Genomic DNA, 16,351 nt, shown 5'->3' with positions numbered 1-16,351 from the left:
CAGGCAAACTCAACGCTATGCGTTACAGGGAAGACATCCTCCCCCATGTGGTACCCTTCCTGCAGGCTCATCCTGACATGACCCTCCAGCATGACAATGTCACCAGCCATACTGCTCGTTCTGTGTGTGATTTCCTGCAAGACAGGAATGTCAGTGTTCTGCCAAGGCCAGCAAAGAACCCGGATCTCAATTCCATTGAGCACGTCTGGGACCTGTTGGATGTGAGGGTGAGGGCCATTCCCCCCAGAAATGTCCCGGAACTTGCAGGTGCCATGGTGGAAGAGTGGGATAAGATCTCACAGCAAGGGCTGGAGAATCTGGTGCAGTCCATGAGGAGGAGATGCACTGCAGTACTTAATGCAGCTGGGGGCCACACCAGATACCGACTGTTACTTTTGATTTTGACCTCCCCCTTTGTTCAGGGACACATTATTCCAATTCTATTCGTCACATGTCTGTGGAACTTGTTCAGTTTGTCTCAGTTGTTGAATCTTGTTATGATCATACAAATATTTACACGGTAAGTTTTCTGAAAATAAACGTAGTTGACCGTGAGAGGACGTTTCTTTTTTTTACATTTAAAAGGAGAGAATAAATGCATTAAAAGCATTTCTGTGAAGCTTTGTAATTGCTTTGTAATTGCCTCACAATTGAGCGTCGTCCCAAAGACTAGAAATGTTTTTAAGGCTCGGTTTTCAGAGCCGTTGGCGGAATTTAATCTACCGCGTTTGTTCCTGGCTACACCTTTCACATATAAAGAAAAGGCGGTATAAAGGAGACGGTATGGTGAAGATATCGGGATTTAGTTTGGGTATAAAAGGGATATAATTGTTCATGACTTATTTTCCCTCTTTCACATTCTCTCTTTCCATCTGTTTTTCTTTAATAAGATGGGCTTGTTATCGTGGGTGTCCACTCTGCCAAGTTCCCCAACGAAAAGGTAAGCCATTGTCATGTTTCATTTGAAGATATGTGCTCCATTATTAAAGGGATAGTTTACACACCATTTAAGTCATGGTACTTTAAAAATTACTTGACTCAAAACTACTCTGGAACAGGACCAGGCCAGATTGCAATCCACACTCTGGGTGTGTGTGCATAGTCACAAGTACTATTTGCTCACATTGGCACTGAACAAAAACAATAAAAGTGAATGGTAGAAATATCTTATTTGCATAACATTGAAATGTTAGTTGTTGGAGGTAGTAGCTAAGTAGGTAAACAAATCCAAAGTCTGTGTGTGTATGGAAACAGCAAGTAATATTATAATTCAAGTTAACCATTAACCATAAAATGTTTTACTAAGTGGAATGGATTTGACCTCCTGTTCAAGGTGCTGCAGAACGTGCAGAGCGCTGTGCTCCGCTACAACATTACCCACCCGGTGGTGAACGATGGAGACGCTCGGCTGTGGCATGAGCTGGAGGTGGCCTGTTGGCCCACCCTGGTGCTCATTGGGCCCAGGGGCAACCTGCTCTTCTCGCTGGTGGGAGAGGGCCACCGTGAGCGCCTAGCGCTCTTCACCAACACCTCCCTTCGACACTACAGGGACCAGGTCCTGCTCAGTGACCACCTTGTGGGGACCAAGCTTTACAGGGACTCTCTGCCCCCATCGCTTCTTTCGTTTCCTGGGAAGGTAGCAGTGGATTCTAGTAGGAAGAGACTGGCTATAGCAGATACGGGCCATCATCGGGTACTTGTGGTGTCCAGCATTGGGCTGGTGCTTTACTCTATAGGAGGTAAGGGCTGGATGAGCATCGCCTCAAAATAAATCAGATGAATGGGGATGCCCGTTTTACACATTTTAATTCTATGATCGCCTCCAGGCTTGACAGAGCTTGTGGTGAGAATTCCAAATATACCCGTGGGGAATAGAACATGCTGTATTTTCTGACCCAGTTGAAGGGTGGGGTGTCAGAAGAATCTTAGACATATTTATGTAGCAAACCTATTAGGGGATTTTTATGTCCAACAACACCTTAACCCCTGCTTTGACATCAGGAATCAGAAATGGAGCAGTGTTAAAGAATTGTTAACCCCCTAGAGTCGATTGACGCACCGGTGTGTCAGATGCAGCTAGAGCGGTGTTAATCAGACCATGAGACATCCTGAAAATCAGTGTTCTCACAAAAAATTGCTCCACAACTCCCACAAGTGGCAGTGAACTAGTTTGAAGTCGGTACCGTCGATGTGCCGTCTTCTGTTTTTAGCGTCTGAACCGTTTGGGCTGCAAACTAAAGTGACCTCACTGTGGAAAGCGGTGGTGTTTTGCTGTACTACCCCCACAAGTGTGACGGGACTCGTCTGAAGGTAACCAGTACCGGTTTAACAAAAACTTACGGTTGTTTTGTGCCTTTGCCAAGGAAATCTCATCCACCTGACAAGTGTGGCATATCAAGACGCTGATTAAACAGCATGATCATTACACAGGTGCATCTTGTGCTGCAGACAAAAGCTGCTTTTTAAATCTAATTTTTAAATCTAATGCTTGCATCAGTTACCTGATGTGGAATTGGGTTCCATGTAGTCATGGTTCTATGTAGTACTGTGTGTCTCCCATAGTCTGTTCTGGACTTGGGGACTGTGAAGAGACCTCTGGTAGTATGTCTTGTGGGGTATGCATGGGTGTCCGAGCTATGTGCTAGTATTTTAAACAGACAGCTCAGTACATTCAGCTTGTCAACACCTCTTACAAAAACAAGTAATGATGAAGTCAATCTCTTCCACTTTGAGCCAGGAGAGATTGACATGCATGTCATCAATGTTAGCTCTCCGTGTACTTTTATGGGCAGCGAACACAATTGCATTTTATTGATGGCAATTTGAATGCACAGAGATACCGTGAAGAGATCCTGAAGCCCGTTGTCGTAACATTCAGCCGCCGCCATAAACTCATATTTCAGCATGATAATGCACGGCCCCATGTCATAAGGATATGTACACAATTCCTGGAAGCTGAAAATGTTCAATTTCTTCAATGGCCTGCATACTCACCAGACATGTCACCCATTGAGTATGTTTTGGATGCTCTGGATAAATGTGTACAACAGCGCGTTCCAGTTCACACCAATATCCAGCAACTTCGCACAGCCATTGAAGAGGAGTGGGACAACATTATAAAATAAATAAAAAATATAAACATCTTGTTAATCTACCCATCGTGTCCAATTTCAAAATGGCTTTACAGCAAAAGCACATCATATGATTATGTTAGATCATAGCCAAGTTGAAAAAACACAGCCATTTTTCCAACCAAAGATGGGAGTCACAAAAAGCAGAAATATAGATAAAATTAATCACTAACCTTTGATGATCTTCATCAGATGACACTCATAGGACATCATGTTACACAATACATGTATGCTTTGTTCGATAATGTGCATATTTATATCCAGAAATCTCAGTTTACATTGGCGCGTTACATGCAGTAATGTTTTTTAATTCCAAAACATCTGGTGATTTTGCAGAAATCCTCATAATAAACATTGATAAAAGATACGAGTGTTATTCACAGAATTAAAGAGACTTTTCCTTAATGCAACCACTCTGCAACCGCTTTTCCTTAATGCGCTCAGAGCCCAATCCATCCAAAGAAATATCCGCCATGTTGGAGTCAACAGAAGTTGGAAATAACACTTAACTTTGATCTTCATCAGAAGGCACTCCCAGGAATCCCAGTTTGACAATAAATGACTGATTTGTTCCATCATTGTCCAAATAGCCACTTGTTGTTAGCGTGTTCAGCCCAGTAATCCATCTTCATGAGGTGTGAGCACTTCGTCCAGACAAAAACTCAAAGTTCCGTTACAGGTCGTAGAAACAAGCCAAACGATGTATGGAATCAATCTTTAGGATGTTTTTAACATAAATCATCAAGGTTCCAACCGGAGAATTTCATTGTCTGAGTAAAAGCAATGGTATGAGAGCTAACTCTGTCGGGTGCTCGCGTCACGAGCCTGAGACACTCTGCCAGACCACACTCATTCAGCTCCCATTCCCTCCTCCATTATAGCAGAAGCCTGAAACCAGTTTCTAAAGACGGTTGACATCTATTGGAAGCCGTAGGAAGTGCCACTTGACTCCATAGACACTGTGTATTCAGTAGGCCAAGCTTTGAAAATCTACAAACCTCAGATTTCCCACTTCCTGTTCGGATTTTTCTCAGGTTTTCGCCTGGCATATGAGTTCTGTTATACTCACAGACATAATTCAAACAGTTTTAGAAACTTCAGTGTTTTTTTTATCCAATACTAATAATAGTATGCATACAGTGGGGAGAACAAGTATTTGATACACTGCCGACTTTGCAGGTTTTCCTACTTACAAAGCATGTAGAGGTCTGTAATTTTATCATAGGTACACTTCAACTGTGAGAGACGGAATCTAAAACAAAAATCCAGAAAATCACAGTGTGTGATTTTTAAGTAATTAATTTGCATTTTATTTCATGACATAAGTATTTGATACATCAGAAAAGCAGAACTTAATATTATATAGGTTATAAAGGTTATATAACCTTTGTTTGCAATTAGAGATCATACGTTTCCTGTAGTTCTTGACCAGGTTTGCACACACTGCAGCAGGGATTTTGGCCCACTCCTCCATACAGACCTTCTCCAGATCCTTCAGGTTTTGGGGATGTCGCTGGGCAATACGGACTTTCAGCTCCCTCCAAAGATGTTCTATTGAGTTCAGGTCTGGAGACTGGCTAGGCCACTCCAGGACCTTGAGATGCTTCTTACGGAGCCACTCCTTAGTTGCCCTGGCTGTGTGTTTTGGGTCGTTGTCATGCTGGAAGACCCAGCCATGACCCATCTTCAATGCTCTTACTGAGGGAAGGAGGTTGTTGGCCAAGATCTCACGATACATGGCCCCATCCATCCTCCCCTCAATACGGTGCAGTCATCCTGTACCCTTTGCAGAAAAGCATCCCCAAAGAATGATGTTTCCACCTCCATGCTTCACAGTTGGGATGGTGTTCTTGGGGTTGTACTCATCCTTCTTCTTCATCCAAACTCGGCTAATGGAGTTTAGACCAAAAAGCTCTATTTTTGTCTCATCAGACCACATGACCTTCTCCCATTCCTCCTCTGGATCATCCAGATGGTCATTGGTAAACTTCAGACGGGCCTGGACATACTTGCTTGAGCAGGGGGACCTTGTGTGCGCTGCAGGATTTTAATCCATGACGGCGTAGTGTGCTACTAATGGTTTTCTTTGAGACTGTGGTCCCAGCTCTCTTCAGGTCATTGACCAGGGCCTGCCGTGTAGTTCTGGGCTGATCCCTCACCTTCCTCATGATCATTGATGCCCCACGAGGTGAGATCTTGCATGGAGCCCCAGACTGAGGGTGATTGTTTGAGTGTGTGGACAGGTGTCTATTATACAGGTAACGAGTTCTAACAGGTGCAGTTAATACAGGTAATGAGTGGAGAACAGGAGGGCTTCTTAACCTCTTCGATATAGGGGGCGCTATTTAAATTTTTGGATGAAAAACATTCCTGTTTTAAACAAGAGATTTTGTCATGAAAAGATGCTCGACTATGCATATAATTGACAGCTTTGGAAAGAAGACACTGACGTTTCCAAAACTGCAAAGATATTGTCTGTTGGTGCCACAGAACTGAGCAAATTTTGAAAAAAGTTTGGCGTTTATAGTTGAAGTATTTTTTTGGTCGATTTCTCAGCCAAGCAGGATGAACAAACCGTAGCTATTTCGCCTACAAAAATATTATTTTTGGAAAAAATGAACATTTGCTATCTAACTGGGAGTCTCCTGAGTGAAAGCATCTGAAGTAAATTATTTAATTTGGTTGCTTTTCTTATTTTCGTGAAAATGTTGCCTGCTGCCAGCAGAGCCTAGCATAGCATTATGCCATGATAAACTTACACAAATGCTTGTCTAGCGTTGGCTGTAACGCATATTTTGAAAATCTGAGATGACAGTGTTGTTAACAAAAGGCTAAGATTGTGTTTGAATATAGTTATTTCATTTGCGATTTTCATGAATGAGGCTATGATTACGCTCCCGGATACGGGATTGCTAGTCGTTAAAGAAAAACTACTACTAAATTCTTACTGGTTGGTAGGTGATCAAATACTTATGTCATGCAATAAAATGCAAATGAATTACTTAAAAATCAGACAATGTGATTTTCTGGATTTTTGTTTTAGATTCCGTCTCTCACAGTTGAAGTGTACCTTTGATAAAAATTACAGACCTCCACATGCTTTGTAAGTAGGAAACATTGCCGATTTTGCAGGTTATCAGATTCTTGTTCTTCCCACTGTATATGTCTTAATTTCCCCAAAATATAGACTCTTGGCTTTCATTTGACACCCAATCTGATATTATATGTTGGTCCTCATAGGTCATTTACGCGTAAATGCCATTTGTCTATTTATTGGTAATATTCAATTTTGTTAACCTTGTGTTTTACTAGACTGCTACCTAATGAAAGATGTGATGGCAGCGCAAGTTTATCCAGATGCTGTGTTTGTATAGAAATGTAATGGTATGTATCGTCTGTTAGCTAGGAGGCAAGGGTCTGTACTCCAACCTGTCTTTGACATGTCAATGCAAATGAAGAAAATACTAACTTAAAAGGCCTCTTTAGACTATTGACATGCACCCCAAATGAAGTCTTCCATACCTGTCATCCTGTGATGTCACAGGGCCTGAGAGTGGTAGGAAAGACGGTAATCTCGACGAAGCAACCTTCTGCTCCCCACAGGGGATTGTCATCAAAGGAGATACTGTCTTTGTGGCCGACACTGAAAACCATCTGATCAGAAAGGTAAGAAAGAGGGTGCCCAATAATGTCCTTTTGCCTTTTTATTGGCAAAAGATCTGATCTGATTGGTCAAAAGACCAATAATTCCAAATAGAACCTCCTCAAACTCTTTAATCTTTATTACTGTCCAATCTCTCGCTCACTCTCGCTCTCAGATTGACTTGTTAGAGGGACAGGTCAGCACCCTGGCAGGAGTGGGATTTCAAGGCACAGACATGGAGGGAGGGGCCATGGGACCCCAGCAGCCTATCAGCTCACCCTGGGACTTGGCCCTTGGGACTGCAGGTAAGTCTAGAGCCAACTTACTGGTAGGTCTCCGCTTAGAATGGATTTAAATTGATCCAACTTGGGGTGACTAAGTACCAAATTAAATACAACAGATTCAAAACCACTGGGTCTATACTTGCGAACATTAGGAATTTTTTTTTACATCTCAAAATGCGCATCAACCAATCACAGTCATTGGACGCATTTGCGCATGATAAAATGCTACATATTAGCTGTTCCCATTACATAACCTGGCTCATTTAGCCTTATGCTAACCTGACCAGGTGGCAGTGATTATGTCTGGTAACACATTCTGCATCATTTAATTACAAACGTGATCAAATACGTTTTATTGGAAATGGCCTTAACAGAAGTCAAACGGCACGATATGCTATTCAGAGTTACTAAAACGCGCCAGATTTCAAATGAATCAATAGCTCACAGCCTGGCTCCAGGTACTTTTCACCGTTTGCGGCCCAGGTGAGATATTGTTTTTCTTCCTGTGAAATGTACAATTACATTTATTGTGATAGTGTGTTGCGAAAGGAAGTGCAGCCAAACATTTTAAATACAACTATTCTATCAACAAAAAAAGCACACGAGTTTGGAACTCAGTTGTCCTTAAAAAAAATGATGACGAAAAAATAAGCATCCCTAGAAGTAACTTGAAGTTAAATAGAGCTTGTCAGCTTGTGTTCCTAAAAAATTGACACTTTAATTATGCATTGGGTGCGTAACCCATTAGGGGATCCACCCACACTGCCAGCACCGTCAATAAATAAGGGATATTGGCCAAATGAGCCACATTTTCTTGTCCTTAATGGCCTATAACAAAATACAAAAATACGTTTTTGTTTCGATGTGTAGCATATGTTAAACTTTTATAGACTATTGTTTTATTGGTTTTTACTTTCCTAAAATAAATGTCCGTGTCCTGGTTCAGCTGTCGGGGATTTGAGCACTAAATGCATCAGGGCATTGCATGCATAGACTTAGGCGTACACTATATGATATTAATGTTTAAAAATGAAATATAAAGGAAGAGAAGCTTAGGCCTAGCCCAGAGAGCAAGAGATGGAGATATGCCGGCGGCATGCTACGACACCGACATGCATTTCTTTATCCTTGTCAGATAGGCTACTGCTAAACGGAAATGGGGATAGACTAATTCATTCATTTTCAATATGAATATTTTTTTTTAAAGATAAGCATTATAATGTTAGATTATAGAAGTAACTCTGGTAGCACTAAAACATTCTTCCTTAACTCAAGTTCAATTGTCAGTCAATTGGAGCGCCAGTGAGTACTGCCTTCATATCATAGGCCTGCAGTATAATAGGCTAATAACGACACCATACCTTCACTAAAGTTTCTGAACTTTATTAGGGTAATATCAAAAGTAAGTCAAAACATTACTTAATTACTTTCTCCATTGTCCCCAATATTCATTAAACATGTACCGTAATCAGTAATCTCTCTTACGGTAACATGAATAAGTGTATTTCAAGCTAGAATCCAACAGTCCCTCTTTTTTGAATAATATCTCCATACTCTTCAACATTATATAAACTTGGAAATGACTTAGAAATGATTTTTTTAATAAAACCTGATTAACATTCAGTTGATTTGTATATTTCCATCTCTCGTCAGACAACTGATAATGTCATTTCAGCTGGAGCTTTTGAAACTCCCCATATCCTCCTCCTGGTTCCTAAGAGAGTTATAGCGCAAGACTTGAAAAGCAAAAGGAAACCCAAAACATAAGTATTAATAATGCATTAAGATATGCAAAAATGATGATTCCCACTCTCGCTTAACCTGACTCTATACCTTCGGGATGCTGTTCTGCTGGGTTCCACAAAAATTAAGGTCCTAAAAAACCTCTTGCTTTCAACCAGTCTTCCCCGTTAAGTCACAGCTTACAAAAGGTGTTCTCACGCCATATCATCCCTTCGGCCCCCATCTCCTTCTTCCTCCAGGGCCACCCAATATACACGTGTGGTGACCTTAATCAACTTTACTCTATCTTGAGCCAATTCAGCACTGTATATACGTTTCAACATCAATGCCCTCAGAAGGCGATATCCCCACAATGCTATCAAGGTAACCCCTGCTACCACTAACACTGCCCGTGATGCATACTTCAAAACCCCCTCATTTGCACCGTAGTCCAGTTCCATGCTTTTACTATAGCATACTTCATCACTACTACTGCTCCTCCAGTTACTGTCCCTACAGCGACTGCCGTGAGAATAGCTATTGCACTGAATCGGTCTCCTGCTCCTGATCTCCTATTGCCGGTTCACTGATAGATTTAGGACTGAATCTTTCAGATATTCCTTACCTGTCTCCCAATTCATACCCGGTTTTCTAGCCACCAACACCTCCAATGACATCCTACAGTGTTTCTTCCTGTAAAGGTTGTCATACTGCAGCACACATTGCGGGCTGCTGCAGAATTCTATGGCACGTTATTTAATTGTCAGCCATTGTTGCCATTAATGCAATTTAGTGCTAGTTTGACCACCAGAGGGTGTCTTTGAGAAGCAATTGATAGTCATCAATATTGGCTGTACTAGAGAATATAGAATATGGGATTGAGTTTAAGAAATGTTGCTTAATTAATTAGATTAATATTATGGTGTTTCTATTCCAAGAAAAAAACGTAAAACGAAACCCTCCGTTAGGAAAATATGACGTTGTACAACGTGACGGTCGGGGCTAGGCTACAGTACTAAGAACATTTCCACACCCTAATTGTAGTCTAACCAATACCCAAACAGAGATTCAGTGAAAATAAAAATCTCATAGATTTATCAAGACCAGTCCCCATGCTTGTCTCAGAGCAGCGGGAAACGGTGCTGAAATAGTTGACCACACGCGAGTAGACAAATGCTTCAAATCCTATTGCCTCTAACTTCAATATGCTTATTTAATTGTAAAAAATACCTACACCACTTAACAGCACATTACTCAACACTAGTGAGACTCATGTCGCCTACAGTAAATCCCCCCCAAAAAATGTTCAATGATGTGACTCTCCGCCAATAATTAAATTTAGAGGATTGGAGGATTCTAAATTAATATCTAAGGGGCATTTTTCGTTAGGGCAAATCTGATATGTGAGAATATCTAAGGAGTTTTTATATAATTTTAAATTTATAATCGCTTTGTTTAAAAATAATGATATTTTGGAGATGATTTTGTTTCCGAAAGTGAGCAAGAAAAAGGACATTCTTGAACATGGGGTGAGACATTCTTACTAATTTGTCAATTAAAGCCAGTTTGTTATTTTAAATGATTTATCTCTGTTTTTAGAGGGAGAGAAACCAAAAGCGCACCGTTGCCTTATTTTTATAGTTTGGGATTTACAAATGTGCGCTTCTCATGTAATTTTTTGTAAGTAATATGCTACAGTCCAGTTACAGATTGTTCTGATCAAGTAGAAACAAAAAAATAAGTGTATTTTTTTGGGTGTGCGTGCAAGACCGAGAACTAGCAATTCTTACACTATTGTTCAGGAGGAACGGAAAACTTCTTGTCAATTCATAAACCATCAAATCTCTTCTCAACTATTTTGCAATCTATATGGCTCTCTGCAAATAATTACATTTAGAGGATTCTAAATTGTTTGTTTAAAAAATAACAATATATTTTGGAGATCATTTTGTTTTCAAAGACATCCTGGCCAGCCAAAACCCTCCCCTAAACCGGATGACGCTGGGCCAATTGTACGTCACCTCATGGGTGTCCCGGTCGTGGCCGGCACGGTATCGAACCAGCATCTGTAGCAACGCCGTTTGCACTGCGATGCAGTGTCTTAGACCGCTGCGCCACTCGGGAGACCCCATACACAAAGTTTTTAATGCTAATCAATTGCCTTGCACAAAGTATCAAAATACAGAGAGGTGTTGGTAAGAGTCTATTGTCCTGCTAATAGCCAATAATGGGGCTGCACAACGTGACTGGTTGGGAGTTCAATATAATTGAACCGTTTAATTTCTCTTAGAATAAAAACCTTATGCTCATCCTCGGGTGTCAAAGCAAGACTCAGACTACAAGCCGTAATTAACTGTACTGTATCACCCAGAAAGCCATATGTATTGATGCGCTTTAGCAAGATTATGATGATATATGGTAAAACAAAACCCCTACTGTCGTGGTTAGCCCAACTACAACACCCCTACTATCCTGGGAGGAAACCCTCTCTAGACTCCATAGATTGGAGCACTGCACCCTCCCCTCACTTTGTGCTCTCTCTCTCTCTCCTAGCCTTTCCGAATCATCGTTAGAACTATTGATAACTTATTAAACCCAAATTTAGAATGAGACTCAACGTGAAGCACTATCACTCGAATTCAAGACCCTTAACTTAGCACACACCGACTGTGGCAGATTGTGCATTTACAGACAGAGGGAAATATACACTACTGTTCAAAAGTTTGGGGTCACTTAGAAATGTTCTTGTTTTTGAAAGAAAAGCACATTTTTTGTCCATTAAAATAACATTGAATTGATCAGACATACAGTGTAGACATTGTTTAATGTTGTAATTGACTATTGTAGCTGGAAACGGCCGATTTTTTTTGTTGAATATCTACATAGGTGTACAGAGACCCATTATCAGCAACCATCACTCCTGTGTTCCAATGGCACGTTGTGTTAGGTAATCCAAGTTGATCATTTTAAAAGGGAAATTGACGTTAGAAAACCCTTTTGCAATTATGTTAGCACAGCTGAAAACTGTTGTCCTGATTTAAAGAAGCAATAAAACTGGCCTTCTTTAGACTAGTTGAGTATCTGGAGCATCAGCGTTTGGGTTCGATTACAGGCTCAAAATGGCCAGAAACAAATAACTTTCTGCTGAAACTTGTCAGTCTATTGTAAAATGGATTCAATAAAACCTTTTCCTCATCAATCTACACATAATACCCCATAATGACAAAGCGAAAACAGGGTTTTAGAGAATTTTGCTAATGTATAAAACAGAAATGCCTTATTTACATAAGTATTCAGACCCTTTGCTATGAGACTTGAATTTCAGCTCAGGTGCATCCTGCTTCCATTGATCATCCTTGAGACAACTTGATTGGAGTCCACCTGTGGTAAATTCAATTGATTGGACATGATTTGGAAAAGGCACACACCTGTCTATATAAGGTCCCACATTTGACAGTGCATGTCAGAGCAAAAAACCCAACCATGAAGTCGAAGGAATTGTCCATAGAGCTCAGAGACAGTATTGTTAAGGCACAGATCTGGGGAAGGGTACAAAAAATTATTCTGGTCCCCAAGAACACAGTTGCCTCCATCATTCTTAAATGAAAGAAGTTTGGAGACACCAAGTCTCTTCCTAGAGCTGGCTGCATGGCCAAACTGAGCAATCGGGGGACCTGATGGTCACTCTGACAGAGGTCCAGAGTTCCTCTGTGGAGTTGGGAGAAGCTTCCAGAAGGATAACCATCTCTGCAGCACTCCATGAATAAGGCCTTTATAGTAGAGTGGCCAGACAGAAGCTACTCCTAGGTAAAAGGCATATGACAGCCCGCTTGGAGATTGCCAAAAGGCAATCGGTGGAATCCTATACATAAGATACTTCTCTATCCCTAGAGCTATCCACTAATAAACTGGCCTCAGATTTAATAACAATTGTTCTATTCACCAGTTACGGAGAGGATGCATCCACCTGTCACAAGCACACACAGGATTTTTCCTAAATGGCCATATTCCCGATTCGCTTAAACATTTTAAAACTTCACTCTCCACAGATACTTTGATTCAACAATCTCAAGGCTCACGACAGGTTGACAAACAGAATGGGTAGATGGCCCTTAAGGGGCACATGAGGAATTGGTAGGATACAAGCGTACCTTTATTTATTGGCTGCCCTCCTCCACTCCTGATTCTCCTTCCTCCCAAACCTGTTCCGTAAGCTTGAAATCCTGCTGAAAACGGCAATTAATAAGAAGACCAATATACATATCATACAAAAGAGCCCAAACTCCCAGTGACGTTTCAAATATTTACTCAGAGAAGATGTACAGCTGAATACATACCTTGAATAAATTGCAGTGTCCACTTTATACCCTTAGCTCTCACCCCCTCCCTTCCACAAAGATGTACTTCAGTACTTTTCCATCACCCAGGATTTCTCATATCACAGGACTTCTTATCAGTCAGGAGAGGCATTGAGTTGTTAGGAGTGCACATTCCTACAGTCTATTGCAGTCCACTAAATAATTACACTCTTCTCGTACACAGAGCTGCAAGGAAATAAAAACTATTCTATTCATACTGATATAAAACAGTAATATAAAAGTAATTTACAATCTGTCAAGATAAAAAAATATTATAATAATTGTAGACTATCAAAACCGAAACAAAAAAACTTTCATGCAAATACATTTACAGCAAATTATTTGAAAACGAATGCTTTTTTTTTCTTCAGTTTTCCACCTTCCTCTGTCTATCCTGCTCATTGATTTGGTTACGATGAATCGTCACTCCAAAACTAGTGGACCAATAAAGACTCATTATCTACTCCTCCCTCCAAAGCCCTGCCTTCTCAGAAACATGTTTCCAAAACCATCGAAGACAACTGCCAGTGAAAGCAAAGATCCGAGTAACCTAACCAACGGTAGTAACTGCAGGCAAGCATGTAGGCGAAATCGATTCAATAGGTTACATTCAACAAGTACAGCACTTACACAAATGACTGATGATTGGCTGAGAGAAATTGATGATAAAAAGATTGTTGGGTCTGTTTTGTTAGACTTCAGTGCTGGTTTTGACATTATAGATCATAGCCTGTTGCTAGAAAAACCTAGCGTTATGGCTTTACCCCCTGCTACATTGTGGATAAAGAGTTACCCATCTAACAGAACACAGAGGATGGTCTTTAATGGAAGCCTCTCCAACAAAATCCAGGTAATATCAGGAATTACCCAGGGCAGCTGTCTAGGCCCCTTACTTTTTTCAATCTTCACTAACGACATGCCACTGGCTTTGAGTATTTACATTTTTTTTTATTTAACTAGGCAAGTCAGTTAAGAGCAAATTCTTATTTTACAATGATGGCCCCGGCCAAACCATAACCCGGACGACGATGGGCCAATTGTGCGCCGTCCTATGGGACGCAAAAACGGACGGTTGTGAAACAGCACGGGATCGAACCAGGGTCAGTAGTGACGCCTCTAGCACTGAGATGCAGTGCCTTAGAAGGCTGCGCCACTCGGGAGTGTGTCTATGTACAGTTGATGTCGGAAGTTTACATACACCTTAGCCAAATACATTTAAACTCAGTTTCTCACAATTCCTGACATTTAATCTGAGTAAAAATTCCCTGTCTTTGTTCAGTTAGGATCACCACTTTATTTTAAGAATGTGAAATTTCAGAATAATAGTATAATTATTTATTTCAGCTTTTATTTCTTTCATCAGATTCCCATTGGGTCAGAAGTTTACATGCACTCAATTAGTATTTGGCATCATTGTCTTTAAATTGTTTAACTAGGGTCAAATGTTTCGGGTAGCCTTCCACAAGCTTCCCACAATAAGTTGGATGAATTTTGGCCCATTCCTCCTGACAGAGCTGGTATGTAGGCCTCCTTGCTCGCACAAACGAGTTTTAACGACTCCAATCTAAGTATATGTAAACTTATGACTTAAACTGTATGCGGATGACTCAACACTATACACGTCAGCTACCACAGCGACTGAAATGACTGCAACACTTAACAAAGAGCTGCAGTTAGTTTCAGAATGGGTGCCAAAATAAGTTAATCCTAAATATTTCAAAAACTAAAAGAATTGTATTTGGGACAAATAATTCACCAAACCCTTAACCTCAACTAAATCTTGTAATAAAGAATGTGGTAATTGACCAAGTTGAGGAGAGTAAACTGCTTGGTTAACCCTGAATTGTAAAATTCACAGAGAGACTTAGGACCATTGCAATTGGTTCAGAACAGAGCAACATGGCTGGCCCTTGGATGGACACAGAGCTAACATTAATAATATGCATGTCTATCTCTCCTGGCTCAAAGTAGAGAGATTGACTTCATCACAACTTGTATTTGTTAGCTCGGTGCATTCAACATACCTCTATCTTTTTGAACTACTGGCACACAGCTTGGACACCCATCCATACCCCACAAGACATGTCAACAGAGGTCTCTTCACAGTCCCCAAGTCCAGAACAGACTCTGGGAGGCGCACAGTACTACATAGAGCCATGACTACATGGAACTATATTCCACATCAAGTAACTGACGCAGCAGTAAAATTATATTTAAAAAACAAACAAATACACCTTATGGAACAGTGGGGACTGTGTGAAATCTGTTGTGAATGTAATGTTTAAAAAAAAATGTTTTAATGTATAACTGCTTTAATTTTGCTGGACCCCAGGAAGAGTAGCTTTTGATATCATTATTTTTGTTTACAATTCTACAAATGTTCCTTTTGATTTTTTTTGTTATCTCAACATCCATCATTTCACTTTTCCTCAAATATTATTTTTAACATTTTCAAACTTTATTTTTCATATTTACAATTAATTTTATTTTGAATTCAATACTAAGGTGTGAAATTCACCCCATAGAGATTTGCTAGCAAATATTACTCAGTTTAAGCTGATACGGGTAGCATGTGAGTATAGGGGAGATGTTTTGTGTCCTTGCTTGAATGTAAAGGATTTATTTTAGACTGTATCCAATGACTAAAAGCAATAGTACGAGCTCTGAAATATTTGGGTCCTGTGTACTCAATGTCTTGTTGCAGATCTAAAGTATTCAAGTGTATGGCCCTGGTATATGCCCTGAATACTTTTTAAAAATCCATCTGTCCTTCCTGGTTATTTGAGGTAATCTCAGATCAAGTCAATGGATCTGGTAAAGAAAGGTGGATGTGTGATCAGGCAAGAGCAGTACAGTAAAGCTCGGCTTTGCTCGATTCGGCTCGCTCAGTAGTGTGAAAGGGGTATTTCTGTGTTACTTTCCAGGCGGTGAGGAGGATAACATGCTGTGGGTGGCCATGGCAGGGACACACCAGATCTGGGCTCTTTTTCTGGAAAATGGGAAGTTGCCTAAAAGAAGGTGAGCGACTGGCACATAATTGCTTTGTGCACTGGCAACTGTTTCAGGGCCAGATAATGTTGTTCTTCTTTATATTCAGTCTAGAATCAAGTAGGCTATTAGCTTCTATCTACCCCTTTTGGTGTTTTCAAATCTGTACGAGAACCCAATAATGTGACAGATCCACTGTCAGGGGAGCTTGCATCATATTGCTTA

At 40.6% G+C, this 16,351-nt stretch overlaps 1 protein-coding gene across 1 annotated transcript in view; it reads left to right on the top strand.

The window, feature by feature from the left end:
* nhlrc2 (NHL repeat containing 2) overlaps nucleotides 1-16,351 on the top strand; it is a 45,127-nt gene that overhangs the window by 11,514 nt on the left and 17,262 nt on the right. Inside the window, exons 3-7 of the mRNA XM_020460405.2 lie at nucleotides 891-940; nucleotides 1,334-1,739; nucleotides 6,676-6,797; nucleotides 6,950-7,079; nucleotides 16,063-16,156. Of these exons, the coding sequence (XP_020315994.1) occupies nucleotides 891-940; nucleotides 1,334-1,739; nucleotides 6,676-6,797; nucleotides 6,950-7,079; nucleotides 16,063-16,156 (802 nt within the window). The remainder of the gene's footprint in view (nucleotides 1-890; nucleotides 941-1,333; nucleotides 1,740-6,675; nucleotides 6,798-6,949; nucleotides 7,080-16,062; nucleotides 16,157-16,351) is intronic.

This window comes from Oncorhynchus kisutch, linkage group LG25 (assembly GCF_002021735.2).
Source record: "Oncorhynchus kisutch isolate 150728-3 linkage group LG25, Okis_V2, whole genome shotgun sequence".
NCBI lineage: Eukaryota > Metazoa > Chordata > Actinopteri > Salmoniformes > Salmonidae > Oncorhynchus > Oncorhynchus kisutch.
This window is presented reverse-complemented; position numbering and strand designations above follow the sequence as displayed.